The 23990-nt window shown below is 37.5% G+C and overlaps 1 protein-coding gene across 6 annotated transcripts in view; it reads left to right on the plus strand.

Annotated features, from left to right (window-relative positions):
- Positions 1–23990, plus strand: part of LOC121069468 (protein transport protein Sec24D-like) — a 59143-nt gene that overhangs the window by 17044 nt on the left and 18109 nt on the right. For all 6 annotated transcript variants that reach the window (XM_040555694.1, XM_040555699.1, XM_040555695.1 and 3 more), the window contains 4 exons: positions 856–983; positions 18943–19081; positions 20774–20889; positions 23725–23849. In XM_040555694.1, coding sequence (XP_040411628.1) covers positions 856–983; positions 18943–19081; positions 20774–20889; positions 23725–23849 — 508 coding nt within the window. The remainder of the gene's footprint in view (positions 1–855; positions 984–18942; positions 19082–20773; positions 20890–23724; positions 23850–23990) is intronic.

The following is a 23990-nucleotide window of genomic DNA, read 5'->3' on the forward strand; positions in this document are numbered from 1 at the left end:
TTGCTTCAGCCTAGACCCTGTAAGTACCATATTCCGTGCTCTTGACAGCAGACTTGATACTTTAATATAGATAAAACTGATGGTATCATTTAGTCCAGCGTTAATTGATCAGTGCTTGGATGAGCTATACAAAACATACGAACGCATCAAGATTTTTGGACATTATCTGAGAATGGGATAATGCGGTTCTAATGAACAAAGAAATTCCTCTCAAGAAACTGAGCAGAACTGCAGTCTGATGGTTTAAAAAAAAAAAAAAAACATAAGAAGGCAGTTTCTGAACTGCCTTGGACTTCTAGTGCTCATCTGCCTTGCAGAATGCAGTTTCTCATTGAGGGAACTGAGCTAACTGTGCTACAAGAAATGGGGTAGTGATTTTAGCACACTGTATCTTGCAGGATATATGAGCATGGTCAAGTTAACACTGGTATCCTATCTTCTGAATTAGAGCTAGCTCATTAGCATGGTCTTGACAGTAAGTATGAGTTTGCTGCATTTTGTTATGTACAGTGTTGACATTCTTATTGGGGTTTTCATCCATATTCCTGTTAACACCTCAGATATGGATATTTTCAAATTAATCTCTATGGAGATTCTCATTGCAAATAATGGTGCTTTTTTTTCTTGATACTTTTAAATCTATTCATTAAACTCGAACAGCAAGGAGAGGTTTGCCTACAGGGGGAGGCAGTGGATTGATACATGAGATGGGCAGAAGCTTCCATGGGAGAACAAAAAGCATGTATTTAACTTAGCATATGCTCTTGTTTTGTTGTTGTTTTTCTGGTTTGTGTTTAGGACAGGCAGATTCCTTTTATCAGTCTTTCACTGTGCATGCTTTGTTGGGTGTTCTAGGCCATGCCAGCCCTCGTTATATCCGATGTACTACCTACTGCTTCCCGTCATCTTCAGATATGGCCAAACAGGCTCACATCCCACTGGCAGCTGTCATCCAGCCTTTTGCTCTTGTTCCGCAAAATGAGGTGAGGACTAACAGATTATTAGTCCCATGTGGTTTTGTCTCCTAAATGTTAATGACTTCTTCTCTGGGTGGGTGGGCGGGCTGGGAGGGTGACTGTGAAGGAGTTAGAGTAGAGAGGTAGCTGCAGAAGACTGAGTTGCACTTGGGTCATGATGCAACTTCAAGGGATAAATATCTAGGAAAGGGTACAAGAGTGGTAACTATGTAATCTGAACCAGCAAGTTCCTGGTGTTGCCCCAACTATCTACTTTATGCTGTGACTGGCAGCTGCTAGAATTACATAGCTATAGGCAAAGACATTAAAAGAGGATAGCCCTGAACAGTATCAACAGAGACTAAATTCATTTTACTACATTAATAGTTACATTCAAAAAATCTCACTTTTCCATTTATTTCTTTACAAAATAAAGAAGATTAGGGTATTTTCTACTTGGGTGAACTGAGTCATAGAAAGACAAATGTAACTACCCATTTTTGGCAGTTATTTGGAGACACTAACCTAATCATTTTTTTTTCTCACACTGCCATCTATGACAGCCCCTCCTATTCCAAGCATAGCCCTAGTTCATGTGCAAAATAATTCTGCAGATTAGCAGTGTCCTATGATCTCACCATAGTTGTTACATGGGTACACAGCTTCCTGGCATCCCCAGTGGGTTGCATCAGTAGCAGGGATACAACCAGTTTGCAAGTGTAGCTTGTAACTGCATCATCAGCTGCATCTGGGCTCTCCTTTCTTGTCCTTAACTGCCTGCCTTCTTCATTGTGCAGCTTCTAAATTCTGCAACAAAGGTCTGTAGATGGCATTTCCTTTTCACGTGCAATGCTAATTTACTTTCAGAGTATTGTTTGCTGCAAAAAAAAAAGTGGGGATCTCATATAAGTTATAATATGTGATTGTGTCTTCAGAAACTCCATCATAAAACATGCACAGAAAAGCCTAATAAAAATTGCACAGACTTTCAGTGTTTGGTTTTTGCAGTCTTTGATTTTCTTTAACTTTGTTTTATTGCTTGTAAATCTTTGGGATTTTTTTTTTGTTTTTGGAAAAATAAGTTGGAAGAAAGCAGATGTTGTTCTTTATCTGGATGGATAACTTCCAATCCAACAGACTTCTGTAGTTTGAATTAAGATTTTTATTTTAGCAGGGAAGATAACTTACGTAGTTATCTTCTCTGGGGTCCACAGGGAAATAGGGTGTGTTACTTATAGTTCTGCAGATAGCAAGTCTCACTATTTGTCTGCTAGACAGCAATTTTGGGTTTCATTCCAGTTTTTGAGGGGAATGTGCGGACTTGGCTTGCCACCCCCTGCATTTTCTTCTAGATGAAACTCCTGCTGTTGCTTCCCCACTCCTTTACCTTACCAGACAGCCCTTGCTATTCAGTCCCCTTTACCCCTCTTCTGTGCCCACATCATTCTGCTGTCACATTGGCTCCTCATTTGCATGTCTTTCAGTCTGCTTCCAGTCACTTATGCTTCCCATGCATGGCTTCTCCGTCTCCTGTACAGTGTTTGGATGAGTGATCAAGTTGCTTAAATTGAAATCTCTTCTGCATACGTAAATTAGCAGTATGTGCAAACACTTGGCCAAGTTCAGGAGGATTTTTCCACTGTTGGCAAAAAAGAAATGTACGCGGTGCCCCCCTGGTTCTGAAGAGTTAGTGCTCCCAAGCTGTTGGAAAGGTCAGCAGAATTCATTAATCTGTAAAGAGCAGTGTTTTTTTCCTAGCTTCTTTATCGGAAGAGGCTAAAAAACTTAAGTCTGAAAAATGTCTCTCAAAATTGGCTACTAAAGTTCAGTGTGGAAAATTTCAGTCTAAAAAGTTGTAGCTTTGTTAGTATTCATGAAGACACATAATCCACAAAGTGATTATATGAAGGTGCTTTTATTAGGCGCCAGAAGTTAGGGGCATGCCTGCCCAAATCTAACTTCATCCGATTTGTTCACTCATGTTCTCTTTTATCTCCTAAAATATTACATATGCATTAAGTTTTACAACACATCTATGCATATTCATTTCCTAGCTCCGCCTAGTCCCGCTTCATATGCTAGTTATCTTATCAGTCCTTCTGTGCTTGCGTAGTACTCTCTGGTGGTCGTCAGGATGAAGTAAGATGTCTTCATCAGAGTTGAACTTTTTCTTTTCTTCTTGTGCATGCTCTCTGAGCCCTTGGTCTCAGTCCAAACTGTAAGGCTGGTTTGACCTGGTTCCCGGGGTCCGAGGGGCCCCTGTTATCTAGATGTCTTGCAAGTTTGGCATTCTTTTAGTCCTCCTCATCATGAATCTGTGCATTCTCTCATGCTATTTTTGCACATATATTTTGTATTTTCCAAGTGCAGCACAAGCACAGTATATCGCAAATGTAACACATATTAAGCAATATTCATTGGATAAATGTATATTTCATCTTCTATTACCAACACTTGGTAAAGTTTTAAAGAACTGAAGAGATGGTGTCACAGTAGGAAGTGCTGGGGAGTCTTAGCTGGGGCAGTTTTTCCAAGGCTTGCCTATGACATGTCTTCATTGCTGCTGCCAAAATAAGATCTTACCCTTAAGATCTTCTTAAAAAAAAAAAAAAAAGGTCTTCCATGGTCTTCCATATGGGATTTATAACCACTTCAATTCTGAAAAGCTACTTAATTTGAAGGAACTGGGCTTTTTATGGAGGTAAAATATATTCAAGTGCTTATTTGTGTTTCTGAATTTCCTACTATGGTGCTTTCTGCCTGGAACTAGTGACTGAGGCACGGGAAGGTTTTCCCTTCAGGCTGTGTATCCTATCTCGCAGATGCCTGTAAGTGCCTTTTAACAAGGCCAACAGGTGATGCTCATCACACGTTACAGGGCTCTGTACAGTGGGAATTTGTCTAATCTCTTGATAAACAGCATGTTAGATATAGTAACATCATGATTTTTTTCTTGCCTTTTAATGAATAATATCAATTCATTCATCTTTGCAGCTTCAGCTGCAGACATGCCTCCATTGATAGTATACAGAGCACTATCATCCAGTGAGTTCCAATTTTCTTTTTTTTTCAAAGGAGGAAGAAAAACAATGGCTACAAGGGTTTGTTTAGTGGACCATGGCTGTGAAATGCCCACAAATGCTTTGTGCAGCTGGTAATATGATTAGGAACAGCTGAGAAACAGACACTTCTCAATTGAACTGTAAGGACTTTAGCAAACCCACACACTATACAAAACCCATTATGATGCACGTCTTTCTGCATTAGTAAAGCTGTATTTGAAAAGCCATGGGCTTCCACAGTCATTCAAGTGACTGATACAAGTATTCCATAAATATAATTCTAAGACTTACTTGACTGGCATTTTGCTCTCATCACCGCTTATAGTTGAGGATGAATTTGAAATAGTTCATAGGTATATTTGCATGTTCAGTGGTTTGTTGCCATATATGACTCTCTTTCTATGCCATTACTGTACTAGGTCAGTTAGAAACAATGGGAAAAACTTACTGTGCTTCCAGATAATTTGAGGATACAGCGTGGTCTTCAGATGTCTTGTTCTTCCTTTCTCCATTCTTGAGTGTGGGTTTTGATTTATTGAGGGCTGTTGTTTGCTTGTTTACTTATTTTCTTTCTTAAATGAACACATTCACCATTTTGGTGGATGACTTGTAAGCAGCGGTGTTACGTGTTGGTACGCGTTGGTGGGTTGTGCACTTGGCTTAGAGTTTCCTGCTGGCTTTACATTTTAACCAACAGAGCAATTTGTTGAACTGTTCTTGCCTGTGCAGGCAGTAGGAGGGAATGCCTGAGAGATTCTTCATCTATAGTAAATGAACATGAGGATGTAGGAAAAAGTAACTGGGGTCCTAGAGGTGTATGCGTAGTCAAGATTATAGTCATCACTTTGAGTCAACTGGAATTTGATCTTTGAGGATTTGTTTCCTTTGACACAAGGGGTGGAGGTAAAAGATCCTGGGATCTTTTCCAAATAAAAAGTTTAATAAAGTTCAGTAGTATTTCTCAGAAATATTCCTTCCAGTCTGGAGGTCTAGCCTGGACAAGAATAATTCAGCGTTTGAGCGTGTCTGAAAGGTAGATTTAAGTTTTTCAGTCACCATGGGTTCTTTTGGGGAAAGTGGAGTGTCTACACATACAGGCTGGTGTTCTGTCTCCAAAAGTCATTTGGGAATGCTAGCATACAATGGGAATAAGATTTTTTTTTTTTCCTTCCCAAAATAGGGTCTGAGGAAAAAAAAAAAGAGACAAGAAATACACAGGTTTGAACAGGGGCATTTTTGGAAGATGTGTGCAAAAAATATCCATATGTCCAGTAAAGAATGGGATACAAGCTACCCCTGTGGGAGAAAATAAGAACACAAAGTAAAATCAACACAGTGCTAGGTAAGGGTGTTAAATGAAAACAACCCATGCATGCCTTTGAATCAGTGCAGTGTTTCAGGAAAAAAAATATACAGGATTTGTTCCTTCGAAGAGAAAGAACCTTGAAAAGTTACAGAAATGTAGTGGAATGAGAAGACAAAGATGCTGTGTGGCTTTATATACTGCTAAAAAAGCCCTATGCAATTGAGACTGTGTGGAGTGGTGGTGTGTCTGAGAAGTTCCATAATACCTAGAAGTTTGGAAATTGTGAGTAGAGATGACACAAGACCAACATAAGTGAATACAAAGAAAGGCATAAAAATGCACCAGTAGGTTGCAATATCAGTCCTCAGATCAAGGGAGGAAAGCTGAATTCCTCAACAATTGACAGTTGAGAGTAAGGAAAGATCTAGTACAGCTAAGATGCCAGATTGCAGGTGCTCACCTGTAACCTGGTGCAACTGCACTGTGAGAACATTCTCATGTATGGCAGCCATTTATGGAAAACTTAAATAGATGTCATACTGATCTTGCTGAAGAAAAGCTCAAGAAGGCGGGTTTGTGTCAGTGGTGGTAAATCACAAGTGAGAGCTAATTTAAGACACAAGTAGAGACTGTTCAATAGAGATCGCTGACTGCTTGTGTTTGACGTCCTAAGAACAGCAAGGTTAGAAACACTCAGCACATGGACACTGAGCTTCAGAAGAGCAGAGCAAGTGAAATGAGGTTATTCGGAAAGGCCCTAGAGTTGAAAGAGAGGCAACTTCCATGGAGGGCCCACAGTCTCTCATGATTACAAATGACAAAAAGCCTTCCACAGCCAATCTAGAAAACCGTAGACTAGCGAACCTTACACGTATGCTATATATCATTAGAAGCTAAGGTTGTTAGAACATTCATGCCTCCTCACCCCTGGCCGGTGTCTTAACAGCTCTAGATGTTTCTGAATCTTTATCTGTACTAAGTCTTCACTTATTATTTCTCAAAAAAAAACAGTTCTTTTTCACTCCCCTGATTTGGATGATCTATGAAAAGTATTTGTTTGTTAAAGATTTTGACAATACAGTATCATTGTTTGACAGAACTTATTTTTAGTCCACTGGTGCTTTAGCAACAGTCTATAAAAATAACTAGCTCTCACAGTTATCATCATGGACAAAGCTCTACGTGAATTTGTTTTGGAGATGCACGAATGTTTACAGAGCCTGAATAAACCATGTGATCTTGGTTTAACATTTAATACTGCCTGCTTAAAAAGTTAGTTAAAAGAGTATTTCAAGTTTTAAAATCAAATATAAACAACTCCAAAAAATATATATAGTTTTAAATATTAAAATATCTAGAGTGACTTTCTTTCTTGTTCTTTAGTAGTTTTGTGTTGTCACTCTCTACATTGTTATTACTTATTTATTTGTTATTTCTTCATAGAAATATTCAGTGGTGAGAAATTATTATTTCACGTTTCTCCTCAGTAGATTAACAAGTTAAAAAGATAAAACTGGAATGGAATTGCCTCTCAGAAATTCTGGTGTTCATGAGCTGAAAGCCATTTAACCTTTTCAGAAGAATACTGAGATGTGATGGTACCCAGTGCAGCTGAGCTGCTTGGAAAGCCATGTTTTTTTACAGGGATGATAGTGCATTTCCTAGGTAGAGCTGTGTCAGGTGTAAGGTTAGCAGAAGCTACAAACTGGGTGAGTAACTAGCAGGTGATGCAATGTTACAAAATCTCTCTTCTGTAACAGAGTAACAGTGTGTGAATTTTCATTTAGACCCCAAGAAGTGAGTTTGAAACAAGTCATTCAAATGCTGAACAAATTTGAAGAATTCAGGGAAATCCCTACACTCTTGTGATCTACTGTGGGATCGGTGGGGACTCAGATTCTGTAGTTTGTATTCGGTGGCCAGTAAGAATGGCAAGCAGTCTGTACCTTTAGTTTGAAACACGTTTTTATATAGGCACATGTATTTATTAATGGTTCTGTGCTTGTGCAGAGCTTTGGTTTGAGGGGACTGAGGAACACTTAAATTGTAGGCAGTACAAAATGATTTAATGGAAATACCTTACTGATTCTTCCTTTCCATTAGGGATGTGTTAAAAAGCACAGATTGCAGAACAGAAGTGCTCACTGATAGCATCTACCCACCGTAAAAAGCCATCACTTTTTTATTTTACCCTTCGATTTTTAGTTACTGACTTGCAGGAGGATGTTCCCCAATACTGTGTGGAAGACTAGCTAATTTAAGGTCTTTTGATGAGGGATTCTATCAAAAGACTTTTAAAAAGCAAAGTACATTATATCAACTAGGTCACGCTTGTCTGCATGCTGACTCTTGACAGAACTCAATAGATTGTGGCTCTTGCAGAGGGATGTCATGACACATCAACTCTCCCTCTGTATGTCCTGTTTATTGGAGTGTCTTTTTATGTTCTCCTCCATTGTAATATCTACCAATTTGCTTTCTGTGGAAGTAAGACTTGCTGGTCTGTAGCTCTAGGATCGCCCAGAAGTTCTTTGTAAAGCTTCTTTTTATATTGGTGCTGCCTTTACTTTTGGGCACTGAAGCTCATGTAAGCAATTGGTTTTATGCAGTTCAGCAATTTTGCACTGTGAGTCTTTTTAGATAGGAATTCCATGATTAGGCAGTAAAATTGTCCTTACTACTAGAAAGATTTTTTTAAATAGCAAAAGATGATAGTAAAAAAAAAAAAAAACCTTTCTGAAGGAAAGGCTCTGAAAGAGCTGGGCATTTGTTTTGCTCTGCTGTCTGTTTTGAAATATCTCATCGTTCTCAGTGTTGGCTTGTAAATTTGTAATCCTCATATGGGACTTGACATAACTGAGATTCCACTTCATATTCACCACTAGTGGAAATGAAATGTCAGGGCTTATTGAATGTTTCATGACCTTTTTCCTTTGTGTAAACTACATATGACTCTTTATATTGAAATTATTCAAAATTGTTGTGTGTTTGTAGACAATACTGCACTTCTCCTCTCCATTGTGGGTGACAAAGCCTTCCTCCTCTCAAATTAGTACTCCACAGCAGAAAGAGCACCTGTTAACCAGTAAAGAGATAAAGTTTTGCTATCTCCGAATAGTAACTAGGGCATATTGCATTGCGTGCTGTGCAGTTCTCTGGATTGTCAAAGATCCAGCAGTGTCTGAGTTTTGCTGATGTGTTTTGGGCATACTTTCAAAGTAATCTGTGCCTGTTGTCATGTTCTTCTAAAACATGATGAGTGTGTGATGTAACTTAATAGTTAGGACGCAGTCTGACTATGTTGAAAGGCTTCTTCACCCTTCAGGAATGGGGAGCTATTGAGCAGTCTGTACAGCAGAGTTTATTGCCTCTGTTTAAACTTCCAGAGATGGAAGTTACGGGACCAGAAAGAAAGCAAATACACCAGTACTGCATTGTAGATTCCAACTGGGCCAGTTAGCTTAGAGATAGGGCCATGCTACAGGACATTCCGCCATGTTCTTAGGACTGCCTTGGTATTTTTACAACCAGTCCATTGTTGAGCTATTTGGAACAGTTAATCCATGTAGAAACTGTCCAGGTAGCATAAGCTTGTATCCTGAACTCATCGCTGTCTATCTGCTCTGTTAAATGTGAGCCTAAACATTACTATTTCCTCCATTTTTCATATGTTAAAACATGTTCCAAAGCATCCCTTTAACACTTTCATTTGAGAGGGAACTGTGAAACTCTGGTCTTGTGCTCCTGAGTCTGCCTGGAATCTGGAAAAGAGTTGTTGAGCCTTGTTGCTCTTTCAGTGCTTTTTTTTTTTCCTCCTACTGACTAGCTCCAGGTTAATGTTGTGTTTTTTTGTATAGCTCTCTGGGGTGCCTGACTATCCCATGCGTGGTATATACAGCCCAGAACTTACATGCATCTCCAGGTGCCTTACCCCAAAAGCTTTATATCACTCGGGAGGCCAGTGCCTGTGAGCTAGGTTTTGCAGTGCCTAATTTAGAGATGCATAAATCCTTTATTAGATAAGGCTCTCTTTATGGAGTATGTCCAGCACTAGTCTGCATTTGGTAGTAAAGCATTTGGAATTGGATTGCTTCCCAAGACTTCATCTTCTAGGAGAAAGTTTTTGTTAGCCTATTGGGCTGTAACTACACGGTGTAACAAAAATGTAGAGCCAAAGTTAGCAAAGATTTTGGCAGCATAGCTTTTCCTAATTCAAGTAAATTTCCTTATTTATTTTTTCCCATTTTTGTTTTTAGTGTACACTTTTAAAATACTCTTCATACTTCTGTAGTGTGTTGTTCCATGCATCGTTGCTGTTACAGTAAGGACTTAATTCTGAAAGAGATGGGGACAGTGACTTGGAAAATAGACACTCATATATACTTTATTCATATTCTAATCAGAATCCCTGATTAATTTGCACAGTCTTGAAAGGTTAGACTGGGAAAAGTGCATTTCTAAAGATTTAGGTTACAGTGATGTAATTAGTTTCTGATAAGTTTCTTCAGAATGGTCACGGCAGAAGAAAAGCCTGACTAAGCACCAGTAAATATCGAGGGGAAAGAGGGAATTAAAAAATAATAATCATAGCCACTTAATAGTTTCACCAACAAAAATTATACTCATAAAAAAAATTTACTTTGGCTGTTGCTAGATACATCTGTAACTCAAAATAGCTCCTCGAATGCCACTTGACATTCTGTGGGTGCATTTTCCTCTACGGGCTGCATGTTGCTCTCCTGAAATGGTGTTTGTCTCCTCTTATGCAGTGGCCAAAGCTGACCACAGCAACAGCAGTAAATTAAACATTGTAAGACTGTGCGAGCTCTAACATTAAGCCTGCAGGGATGTTACTCAGTTACCTTGGAAAACTTGACAGAGTCAGCACACCCTGGTATTTAGTTAGTTCAGGATGAAAAGCTTTATTTTGCTTTTTAAACTGAAGCTATTCTTGCATGTTCAGTTTATACATATTTTATTTATCTGTCCAGTAGTGCAGAATCATATTCTGAATGGAACAATGTATGTAATTTGAAAGGGGAAAGAAGTTTGTATTAAATTGAATAAGAAGCTGATATTGTTTGATTTTATTTATTTTTTTATTATTTTAATGTTTAGATTTATTCTTAGTATCAAACAGTTATTTGGATGTATGGACATGCTGCATCTCAAGTGAAGTTCAGCAGCATGAGGCTATATCTAGGGCCTAATCATAATAGCAGGCTCTAATGCTGTCCTGTAGGAAAATAGGGGAGCCTAAGCCTTCTACATATGTCCCTTTATTCTGTGAGAAGGGATCCTTCTCTCCTTGTAGGACAGGAAATAAATGTGAAGGAGGGGCTGCTCTTTTTGTAGTGTTTAACAGAATCAGGTAATCTGTCCTTGCTAAATAGATGCAAAGATGATCTCCTCAGTCCTAGAGAACAGGAGCAATAGTACAGGTTTTTGTCCTTCCCAGGACTGCTTAGCTCATAGCTCTTTGCACAGCCCCTTACTTGTGATGTTCAGCAGCAGCTTAATCTTTAAATAAAGAAAGGAGTGTAGTTGCATACAAACACTTACTGTTGGGAGATCCTGGAGACTGCCTGAAGCATCCAGCTATCATAGCAGTGAAAGTATCCATGGAAGGGAGACTCAGAATATAAATACTCCTACCTGATGATGTATTTTAAAAATAACAGCTAGTTTTGCTACTGACGTTCAAAGCTAAGCTTCTGTATCATGGAAAGGACTTAAAAAGGATATTAAACTCACACCAGATATCCTTGCTTCAGAGGTTAAGACATCCTGTGCTGCTTTTTGTTCATGTAATAACAATTCTCCTTATTCTAAGTATTCCTCTAATAGAGGCAAGTGACCAGCTAGAGTTGACTTGTGATTGTAGCATGACACTTCAGGTATTCTCACTTCTTTCTGATTTCAATGGAAGTAAATTAACTAGCCCTAGAGGCATGGTTACTACTTTCTTGCTGGCCTTCTTGAACAATGTTAAGCAGAACTATTTTATACACCTTGAATTAAAACACCTGTAAGCTTGGCTTAAAAAGTCACAGCAATACCTTCTAACAAAAAAAAAAAAAGAAAAAACCTAACAGCTCCAGGTTTTTGAGAAGGAAAGAAGCCCTCCATTCAACAGACCTTTCATGCTGTAAATCTTAAATCAGTAAGATACTCTTCTCTCAAATGCTGACAAAAATTATATGTATACATTGTCTACCTAGCTGTGTGTGTGTGTGTCTGTACAAAATAACAGAAGAACCCCATCTGTTTTGCCACTGAAGTTGACAGTAAGCCACAATGATCATGAAATCCATTTAGGTTTTGGTTTTGTTCTTTCTGCAAAGGCTTGAATAACACTGGCAATACTCTCCTGTGGCAGAACTTCATCCAGAATTGTTGCTTAAGAGATTACAACACTATACTTAAATTTATTTACAAACTTAAATATTTGTTCCCTAAACCTAGAGCTGCATGTTCCCTGAGCACTGTTTAGTGAGTTGCTTGATTGGCTATCCTGAGGATATTCTAGAGCATGTTAGAAACAGTCACAGCTGTGTTTGTGAAAAGTGGTCGTTGGCCACTCTAAAACAGAATTGATCTGCCAGTTTATCCATTATGTTTGCAGGTTATAGGTTGTGCCTGTGTTTTAAACTGTGGTGTTAGATTTATCCTGTATTTAGCAATCCTGAAAACTTGTGTGTGTGTGTAATCTAACACCGATGTGACCATACAAAACATGTAGAGACTGGACCTGTCAAGAAGTCAGTAGTAATAATATTTGGAGCCCAAATTCTGTCAGCTGTTTCGAAGATGCTTTAGGGCTTTCCTGCAGTGATCTGGAAAAAATAAAACGTTTTGCTAATTCCATTTGCTTCTGTAAAATATGTCGCTATCTTTTATTTCATTTTGTGCTGAATGAATGTCAAGCTAGACATCTTAAATCAGAATGCCTTCTCATGGAAGATCAAACTCCTGATTTTATTGTGAAACTTCTGTGATCAATAAAGCTAGATTACCTCTTGTAACTATTAACATTTCTGTAGAAAAGGTACCTTAAACTTGTCTTATTTTTCTGTAGTTTTACAACTAATGTGACAATGACAAAAAAAATCTCAGACAAGGACTGCAGTGCTGGACCATCTGTGATACTGATGTTTGGGAAATGGAGCTGTGGATTAGTCCAGGCATGAACCAGTATCCTGTCGTGATTTAACACGTGCATGTCACCCTCAGCAGCCCTAAGAGGGGGCTGAGCTGCCCTAGGGTAGCTTTGTCTCCTACTCCTTCCATTCTCACCTTGTGCACATGCCTCTGCACGAGCTTGCGCTTTTGCTGATGAGTATAGGTATATCTCTCTAGATTGAGAGATGTCCTGCTTGAGATCTGATTCTATAGTGTTAACATTTTTGAAGTCTGTTGTTCAGCACAGTTTCTTGATTATCCAATTTCACACTCCTGCTTATATCATCAGTTAATCCTGGCTGCTGACCTTCACTTGAGATGCAGCATGTCCGTACATCCAAATAACAGTCACTACTTCAAAGCTGAGAAGTGCTGGAGAGAGCTGACTTGTTAACAGTTGGTATTCCTAACCTGGCATCGTGACCAGAAGAAATTGTGTCTCTATTAAGCCTGGATATTAAACTTTTTTTTTTCCCTTCTGCCACCACTATGATATGGAAGTTCTAAAGAAGTAAGCTACCTACTTCTGGAGTTTCTTTGTGTCAAAATTTTATCAGTATTTCATGTTTCCCCCGTTCTCAAACTTCTTTAAATCCTTTGAATTTTTAGAGCAGCCTGTATTTGCACTCTTCGTGCTGCTAGCTGTACTCAGTAAGTTGCAACGTTCCCCTTAAAAAGGGAATGCTGACTGAATAAATATTTCGTGGATAGTCTGACCTATGATTGATATAAATGACTAGATTTCTGTTGATTTTGGTACTTGCTGGATCTTATCCCATGTGCAGTGCCAACTTGAAGCTCATCTACTGTGCCCTGGTATTTTTCATGCTACCATGTATGCAGGTGAATGTTTGGCCTGGGTGGGAAGGATTTTTGAACAAGAAGGTTTGAACATACTCCTTGCATTTCACTGTAATCTGTAAAAATTGGGTTAGAGGTAAGATTGCATCACAGGGTTGATGCTTCAGCCATGCTGCATTATGCAAACAAATAAAACAGATGAAAAAGCACTATTACAGAAAATACTTGAACCTGCTGTGACCTTTGTAGAGCACGCAGTACAGACTGGCTCAAGTCATATCAGCTGAGGAGGCTGACAGTGTTCAACATCCAAAAATCAAGAATCAGCAAAGTTGTTTCCGACTTCAGAGGGAATGGCTTCTCAAGACAGTAGGAACATCACAAAGGGAAATGCTTTCCTGGCATTTTAATGTGAACCAGTAAAGCAACTCAAAACCGAGGGATTGTTTGTTGACTGATTAATCTTTCTCAGAAGCAATCTATGACAGTATAATGAAAGACAACAAAATGCTTCAACAGTCACAGAAAACACAGGCAGTTTGGTTCATGACCTAGGGTTTGTTTTTTTTTGTTGTTGTCGTGTCGTCCCCCCCCCCCCCCAAAAAAAAAATAACGCTACCTTTCAAAATTCTCTCTATTTATCCTGTGGACTTTTTACGCATCTCTCTACTGTACAAATGAAGCACAAGATTTGCATGGGGCAGCGGTACCAACCTTGGCCAACAATCATCTCCCTGATCATTAGGAAGTTATATAGTGTAGCCTTGCTTAAAATGCTCATATAAATATTTTAATAATCAGACTTACGTGAATGTCAATGTAAATAATAACTCTAGAAACAGTGCCTTTCTGGATTTTGTTGCCCTGCACAGCTTATCTGTGGGATGAATTGTCTGAATTGAGTAACTGGCAGTTGTGTCTTTATTTCTGGTAATCAGTTGTACAAATACAGTGTGTTTAATGTTCGCTGTACTGAAGTATAAAATGTTTTATCTGCTAGCATACTGTAGAGTGTAATTTTAAGGAACTATCATATTATAAGTCATCAAGAGATATGTATCTGTGCAGCTTTCCAAACCTGTGAGACAATCTTCCTTTAGAAACAAATAGCCCTCATCTAAACATGTCAATTAACTAGTCTCCTGAAATCTCAGATATTAAATATGGTTCTTTCATGGGTTATACTTTCAAAATCATTTGTACTGAGATAATTTGCAGTTGAACAGGCAATTTGTCATGTATAGTATACAGTGTAACATTGCATAGAGCAGCTCTCTGTGTAAGCTGGTAAAGTTCTTCAAAAGTATATGGAGAAACTGGTGGCAAATTCCTCATCTTTCGGGGAAGAGGAGGAAGGGATTGTGATGGAGATACTGATGTAATTGAAAATTGCACTCCTGGTACGAGTTTTCGTGTTCCTCTTGGATGTAGCCAGATTTGTAAATTGTGTGGGTCTCATTTCAATACACATTCCTGTTGTTTTAGTGCTGGGGTGTTAAATCCATTAAAATGATGATGGAGTCAAACTCTGGGCAAAAATATTATCCTAATGCAGATTCATCAGGTACTAATAGGGTGTATGTTGTGGGGGGCTAGGAGTCCACGTTGGCTGTGATGCAAACACATTTTGCCTTACATTGTATGTGGAGATTCGACTTGCAGCACAGCTACGAAAGGTTTTCTTGTAGCCCGGTCTATGTATGTGAGTCTGGCAATGAAAACAGATGGTGTATATTTTTCAGTTTGTTCTGTGATAAATAGCTAGTTCTCTTCACTGTTTGCATATGCCACTTTTTCATTCTCCAGACTGTCTTCTGATTTTCTCTTCAGAATGCTTTTCCAGAGATGTGCCATGATGAACTTGAGCTTCAGCGCAGTCCTTGTTCCTACACTTATAATTCCCAGCTGTGGCCCTGATCCTGCAATATGAATACAGTGATACTCTGCAGGCATCACAGGGAACCCTCAGGACTGGGTCAGGTCTTCGTTTTTATAGCAAGCAATAGTAATTCAGCTCTCTGAGACTTTAAAGCACAGGTTATAGTCCCTTTGGAAGTTTTTATGGATGTATTTCATCTTGGAGCGGTGCCACCAATGCCTATCTATTGCTCTGCGATACAGTTCAGACTCCAGAGAGATGTCCTGGCTGAAATATTTCCAAAATAACTCTTGCTATCCCAGCTATATTTGGACTAATAGTGAGGTAAGTTATAGTTTATCAGATCAGCTTTCAGGGCTTGCACTGTAGTGGGGCACTGAGGCTTCAGAGAAGGGAAAGTTTATTCGGGTCTTCCACAGTATTTCCCATCTCTTCTGCCCAGTTCCCTTTAACATAAAACTATACTGTTCTGCCTCCCAGTGCAGCTGATTCTTTCTGCCTCTCCAGTCCTTCAGCTTACATAAAAGGAATCTCTTTTACAAGGCCAGATTTATGCTACTGAGTAGTAGTTTTAGTCATTGGTTTTGATAAATATTTATAATTTGATAGTGCTGGAAAGCTGACAATCAATGCCTACGTGGCCAGTTTTGTGAGGACTGTCTCTGTTCTCAGTCAGGTGATCCAAATAGGTAAATTGGGGAAGGCATTTTGAGGAGATAAAGGAGTAGGAGAGGTGCAAGAACAAAACACACAAATACAGCAAATGTTCAAATAGTTATGGTAGATACCTAAATTGATTCATTTATTATTTGTAGAAAATTACAGGAGGAGAGAATGCTGACAGTTTATAGTTGGAGAAGCAAAAGAAAAAGGAGTACTGCATTGGTTTCAAAAAAAAAAAAAAAAGGGGGAATCTGAGATTTTTTGATTTTATCTTAATCCCCTCCTTCTGTGAAAGTTTGCCACTGACTTCCATGGGACTGTAAACACATCTCTCTATCTTCTGGTGTACAGTGACATCTACAGAGAGTGAAGTACAGGCTGTGGAGCATAGAAAGCAGGGCTTTCCCATTTAGCACCATTTCTTTTGACTGTGGATGACAACAGTTTTTGTTTTATGTATTCATTAGCGTAGACTTTTTACTCTTTTTTTTGCTTTTTAAATGCTTGTACGTTATTTATCTTTGTAAATTCCTATAAGATCTAGGTATTAAAAAGTTTTTTGACTCCAATGGAAATTATTTTGACAGTTGGAAACGTAATAGCAGTTTACACACCCAAACAGAAATGAATTTGTTGTAACAACTGTGTTGTGAAGAAGTGGGTTTGGATGATTTCAGTCTGGGTCTTTATTCAGAAATTACCATATAAATTGCTTTATTATTAGATATGTTCATTAGTGATGTAATGGTTTAAATTATTTTAAGAAAATACTGAATGGTAAATGAACATTTCACGTTAAATCAAAAAACAGGGCTTTTTTTCAAGATTTTTCTGTTAGACAAAATCCTTTAGTCTATTGCATGCATTTCTTGGTTAGGCTTAACTTCATTGATTTTGGGTTTTTTGTTTTGTTTTAAAGTTTTTGCAAGTTTATTAGAAACTAAAAATAGCCAGCCTCTGCAGTATGATTTTATTGATATTTTATCTTTTATTTCTCTACATAAGATTGGAATACCGTTTTTGTAAAACATGACAGCATATTTTAACTTCATGCGCTGCACATAGTCTCAGTGACTTCAAGAAGACCATTTGATGCAGAAAGTTAAACATACATGCAGATTTTAGTAACCCTTAGGCTACTAGGGCTTTAAAACCACATTACAAAAAGACTTTGTAATAAGTAAATTTTTTAATGAAGCTAAAGGGAGATGAAAGATAAAAACTTCCACTCCAGAAATGGAAAGACAAGGGAAAAAATAATAATATTTTTATTTCTGCTGTCATTAAAAAGGTAATTTATTAAGTACATATAAGAATGTTGATACCTAGGCCCTGAACTTTATGGCATTTATTTTATGATTTTTCTTATTCATGCTTTATAGGTAAAGATCTTAATTTTAATAAGGTATTTCAAAATATGATCATTCGAGGATAATTTTTCTTTGCTCTTGAATACCATTAAATGTATTAGAACAGGGTTTTAAATCACTAAAAAAATGTGTAGAAATGCATCGGGTGTTGTGTAAGGTGCCTTTTTTTCCCTACCTGTTCAGATACTATATTATTAATGGCAAGTCAGATCCAGGCCTCATTAAATTAATACAGCAGAATGATAATCAGAAAATTGCCAAGTAATGAACAAAACCCAGAAGTTCTAAAACTTAAGTTACTGTGGCTAGTAAGCAGGTTTTATAGCCAAGGCTCTTGTGTCTGAAAAATGACCCTGATAGTTTTCCAGCTGACATTGTGTGTTAATTTGCGTTAAACTCAATTTTCGTAGAAGAAAGAATATGAAGCAATGTGTTATCTTAGTGGAGCGGGAGGGATCACTTAAAACCCACATAGTAAAATCTACTCGTATGTACAAAGATCTTGGCAAAAAGCATCAAATCCTTTGGAGAAATAAATAAGTAAAATAATCGTCTGTGTAAAATATAAACAAACAATAAAATACATGTAAGCAGTGAATGGTAGCAGGACATGTATGATTCTCTAGGTATACAAAGACTCTTATGCTCCAATAAAAGATAAAAATGTATGATAGATTAAATATGTCCATTCTATAAGAGACAGTAATTTTAAATTAGTGAATATGCTAGTGGAAAAGTTTTAGCATTCAAGAGTTGTCAGCATTCTTCCTCTTGTAGAGATCTATCATGGGGCCCAACTCTGGATTTATTTTCTTACTCTTACAGTCAGAGATTTTTAGTTAGGGTTGAAGGGAGTAAGGAAAAAAAAAGAAAAAATAAAAACCACGTTTGTTTATGCTCCGTAGAGTTTCACAGATAATTGAACAAACTTCCATTTGTGCAGTTGTTTCAAGTATGACTTTTCTAACATAAATTACAATTACAGGAATCTTTCAGTTGTTGCACAGTTATTACTGCAAGAGGCATCTGGAAAATGTCTTCCATTAGCTGTGGTTTTTGGCAGAGGCTATAAGTAAGCATGGTCAGTGTAATTAAGCTGACAAGTGTTTGAGATACTGTATTTATTTACTGTATGTTCTTTCCTTCAGTAAATATTAGTATTTCTTCTAAATCTTCTACTCTAGCTGGTGACCCTGACAGCATTAAACCTTAGTATAGCATGTAACACAGCAGCATTAGGGGGAAGGGCATTTAATTGAAAATATTAGAAGCTTTCTTAGTAGCTACCTGTTTGGGATAGCTGCATGCGATCGGTGAGTATCAACAAATTTCTTTGAGAAAAGCTCTATCTGATAGAGAAGGCGAAATACCTGGCCCTAGCAGATTTCTCCTTTGTGAGCTATAAAAATCCTTTCCTGAAGAAAGTCAGCCTAGAGCCCTGAACTTCCGATGCTTTCAAAGTTTTGTAGGCTCTTTGTGTGGATGCTTTATTTCTTTTTGATAAATACCAAAATAGGGAGCTTGCGAGCTTGAAAATTAAGTTCTTTAGGGGACCTACAAGGTTGAGCCAGCTGTACTGGACAATTTAGATAAATGCTGAACAATAATTTCTTGGTCAGGTGAAATCTAACAAGTGTTAAGGCTGAGCAGCAGCTTTCTAGCTCACTTTATTTGGTTTCAAGTTTGCAGTGCTTTTTATAACTTCATGTACCTCTTCATGTAGACACCTCTTTATGTTGTAAACCATGGTGAGACTGGACCAATCCGATGTAACAGGTGCAAAGCTTACATGTGTCCCTTCATGCAGTTTATTGAAGGTGGAAGAAGGTATCAGTGTGGATTTTGCAATTGTGTAAACGATGGTAAGTGGTATTTCTCTGATCCGTGATTCATACAAATTGCATAAAACTAAAAAGGAACTGTATCCCTGAAATGATTTTCTTGACTAGCTGACTTGAAAATAGTTTAGTGAGATGCAGTAGCAAGGGCTATTTCGCAAATTAAAACAACAAAAAAAAAATACTACCTAGTAAAAATACTTAAAACACTTCTTCAGTCCAATTTTTAGAAATAAATATAAGAAAAAATAATGCTAAACCGTGAAGTCCAAGTCCAGTCTGTTATGGTCAAAAGTTTATTTTAAAATATTATGTCAACATAGGATAAAAAGCTGCTTGTATTGCTAACCAAAAGCAACTTTTGTGTAGATAAATTAATTTCTTAAAGAAATCTAAATGTTCAGCAAAGAATTATTTAGAACCGTGTTAGACTAGTCCTGGCCATGACTGTGGATGCAGTGGTTAAATAGCCTATTAATCTTCCTGTGACAAGTGTTGGTTTTCACAGAAGATACCATGCCATATTTGTTCAAGTGTGCTGCATGTGACTCATAACTGTTCTTGTGCTCTTGGCTATATCCCAGATCTTTGCCAGAAGTAGCCTTTCTAGACATTTGTATCAAGCTGGATTTCCTCAGCTGGATCACAGTGGTATAGTGCTTTCCCTAATACAGTAATCTTTTCAACTCTGAAACGTGAACCTTGACAGGCTCATTCCAACTTCTTTTCTGCCTGAGGCTCAGATGTTTGTGCAAGCATAGCAGATAGTAAATTTCCTAGTTTGTTAGCAATTTAAACTCTCATAAAGAGAAATTTGAATGCGTTATGAAAATTTTAAGAAAGACTTTCCAGTTGCAGTATCATTTACAATCATGCTTTGTATTAGTAGTGTCTTTTATCCAAATTGGAAAGCACTTAAAAACATTAATGAGACCTTAAAATGCCCCCAAAACTAGGTAGATATTCTGCATCCCCTGCTTTTAACAGGCAGAAATGTAAAAAATAACATTCTAAATGTGGATTGATTGAGAAAAAAAGAGCTAAAATCCAGAGGTGACTCTTCCCAGTGTGACTAGCCATTAGACTAGCTGCCTGTAAATTGGTGGTGGCAAAACAACTTGGTTTCTTAATGCTTGCTTTGGAGTTCTACATCCTTTATCTGCAGCTACAGAAGGTTCACGATGTGATGGACTGAAGGCAGCTTACTGTACAGTAGGCCAGGTTTGTGAACGTTGCAGAGCTATTTCCAGTGAATGGTAATGTTGCATAAAGCAGCACAGGCTTTAGGAAAAGTGCTGTTTTTAACTCCGGTGATGTGAATTAAGCTTTGAGTAGATGGTATCTTTTTAACAAAATAGCCATCATTTACTCTGTAGCCTGAGGATAGCAGACTCCTGCCTGTGGAAATAACCTGGGTCAGTTTTACCTACTCAAGCTTGACAGGGTAGAGATAGGAGAAAATTGACATTCATGGGGGAATATGCCGTATTCTCCAAATACAAGAGAAGCTGACATTACCAGAATGTTGTGAGGTTTGTTTGTTTTCTTAAATCAGTGTGAAGAAAAGAACATTATAACCTGGCTAAGTGTTTGCACACCTCCTTGATCAATAACAGAGGAGCCTATGTTACCACATGGTAACTATTGAAGGAGTTGTTGGGTTGTTCCTCTCCACACTGTAAACATTTTTTTTCCTGCTCTTATGTTGGTTTTTAGTCCCGCCGTTCTTCTTTCAACATCTGGACCACATTGGCCGACGGGTAGACCATTATGAAAGACCTGAGCTATCTATGGGATCATATGAATACGTTGCTACTTTGGATTATTGCCGAGTGAGTATTTCCAATATGCAAAATTATTTATCATTTTATGTCAACACAAACAAAATTCTTTAAATACCTACATTGGAGTAAATGCACTTATAAGCTGAATATCAGAGTCCAAGAACATTTTGGAAAATGTACAGATGTGGAGGATTTAAGCTCACAATAGTGTTTTGCTCTTTTGTGCTGGATGGAGACTAGCAACTAACAATAATAAATAGTGTCTCAAAGTCATGGATCACAAGTCTTCAGCTGAGGTGCTGGTTTGGTCCTTGGAAGCATTTAGAGGATGTTCAAATTCTGATGCAGTGTTGCTTTTTAGCTGCATGACTTATGAATTTTGCAGACAGACATGCACCTGAATTGTCTTCTCAGCTTTTCAAACCTTAGCATGGGAATTTGAATCCTGTCTTGGCATGAGTAGTTTTAGTGTTCTGACCAGTAAGTTATAATGGAATGGGTTCTCTCTCCTAATAATAAATTAGTTAAGAACTTGGTCCAAAGTCTACTTAAGCCACTGGAAGTATTTGTAGTTGATTTTATTAGATAACTATATTTTGTACTTCCCAAAGCATAAATTATTTAAGCTTTTCAAACTTTTTTACAAAATTTTTCAAAATACCCAGAGTGACCTCATCTGCCAACAGCATGGACATATTTTTTGTTTCTTTCTGAAATTGGGTGGAATTTTTTTTCCATCAGTGGAATGTGGATATGATAAAATTAGGAAAGGAGGTTCAATCCAAGAAAGCCTTGAAGTAGGTACAAGTAACTTCCTCAGACCATCAGATTATTGCTGGTACAAAGAAATGAACAAGTTGTTTTAATTCTGGTCTCTCACAGGGGTACTGCTTCCAAGTCCAGTGAAATCCCTGAGACTGCCTTTAGAGATTCCATTGACATCTGCATTAAACCCCAGGACAGGAGAGAACTCAGTAGCTGTAATGGGGCATTATAGAAATAGCGTGGGATCCTTGGTGTACATCCATCAAATTCGGTTCAGCTTTGCTGCTTTCTGCAGCTAAGCTTTTGAAAATGTGTATACTGAATAGCTCCATGCCATATTCACAGTTCTTTTTCTCTATTGTGTAACCCTGTGTTCATCATCACAGTCTTGCTTTCAGTGCAGTGAATTTGCCATATAGTTTAAATGAGGGAGCTTCTGTGATAAGCCATCCAGCATGGTTTGTCTTCTTGTTCAAAGACCTGTTCCATAGACTCAGCAGAATGTTACAAAAAATAAATCTCTGATAAAATCAGCACTCACACTGGCAATGTTAAGTCATTGAATTTTAGAGAAGTTAACATTATTTTATAATTATTTTCTCATTTTGCTCCAAGTTAGAAAAGTTTAGTTCTTTTATAAATCAGTTTAAAACCAGAACTGAAAAGCCATTTCCTTTTGTGCTTATCAAACTACAAGGATGAACAGCTACAAAAAATGTTAACAAATAACAGCTGTTTTGCATTATTGTGCTCCTGCTAAGCAGATGTGGCAAGAGCACAAGTTCTCATTTCTGCCATATATTTGTCAGAAATTAGGCAGGAATTCTTTATAAATAGCGATGTGCTACGAGAGTTCAGAAAGTAGTGTTTGATATGTTTTTTGAAACTAGAATCCAAATACAAAAAAACAGAACAGGTTTTAAAAATATTGTCTGGTTTTAGTTGACAAGAGTTAATCTTGATTTACATGATTCAAATGAAGTGAGATCAAAGGTATAATGTTCAATTTTATGTGTTCTGAGGATATGACTATGGATAAGTCATAATTCAAGGATTAGATGATTTTTTCTTAGATGGAGTTTTCTGCAGTTTATTTGTAATGAGTATAATTTGGTAAGTGGTCAGAAGTCTTTATATGAAGGCAGTGAAATAGCATATATAACTGTAATGGAAAAGTTGTCCTGAATTTGACACCAGGTAATGACCACTACTCAACTTAATGAGAATTAGAAAAACTGAACTTAGGCGTACGGCTAGGCCCATGATGATTACTGTTGCTGTGTGCACTCTATATGATCTTCCTGGGTACATCTGTAAGCATTACATTGCTTTGTTTATAAACAAAAATAAAACAATCATCATCTTGTTAGTTACAGAAGCTTGGTCAGTAGTGTATATCACAATATGTATGCTACTTACATGTCTCTTACGTATGACTGTGGCTAAGAAGCTGTGCCAAAAGGAATCCATACTAGTCTGAGTCACTGCTCTGTATGTAGCAGTTGCATACATTGAGCATTACACTGTAGTGCTTTAATTATGTTACAGAAGATCAGCTTATTCCTGAAAGTACAGTTTTCTTATCTGTACAGAGTGTACTGGGGCATGAGAAAGCAAGACAGAGAGGATACAGATGAACACTCAGTGCTGCTAGGGACTGCATTATTTTAATTCTGGTTCAGTACCTAAGTCACATTTTCTGTTTCCAGATTGGTTAGAAATTGCTTAACGGTTTTTAGAGGCAAATGTTAACAAAAACTGAATTTAAGCATTTCTGTTAACAAAATGGTATTGCGTAAGCATATACGGAATACAGAAACAAATTTGTTTAAACACTTGAATTCCAATAGAAAATGCTAGTGTTTCATCTTACCTAATAAACTGTTACCCTTTACATATTTTATTCTATTATGATCTATTTTCCAGTAGTACAGTTTTATTCCAAGGATGGTGCTTACCCAGTACATGCCATCTTTCTGTAATAATTACTCTTTCTAATTCATAGCATTTTTCAAATGACTAAACACAGTATTTAGATTGCCTTATGGTACCTTTTGTAAATCTTTTTGACATAACAGGACACTGTCTAATTTTCCCTGTGAATATTTTTTTCCGTAGAATAACAAGCCTCCAAATCCACCAGCTTATATCTTCATGATTGATGTATCGTATCGAAATATAAACAGTGGCCTAGTTAAACTCATATGTGAGGAACTGAAGACTCTGCTAGATAAGCTTCCAAGGTAAAGAAACGTACATGTGTTTTGCTTAATGTACCATACTACAGTTTTCAAGAAGCTATGCATGTTGAGAGGTAAAACCAAGAAAGTACAAAAAATGACAGAATTTACAATACAGGCATTTTTGAGGTGATAGTGACTAAA

This window comes from Cygnus olor, chromosome 4, assembly GCF_009769625.2.
Source record: "Cygnus olor isolate bCygOlo1 chromosome 4, bCygOlo1.pri.v2, whole genome shotgun sequence".
NCBI classification, from domain to species: domain Eukaryota; kingdom Metazoa; phylum Chordata; class Aves; order Anseriformes; family Anatidae; genus Cygnus; species Cygnus olor.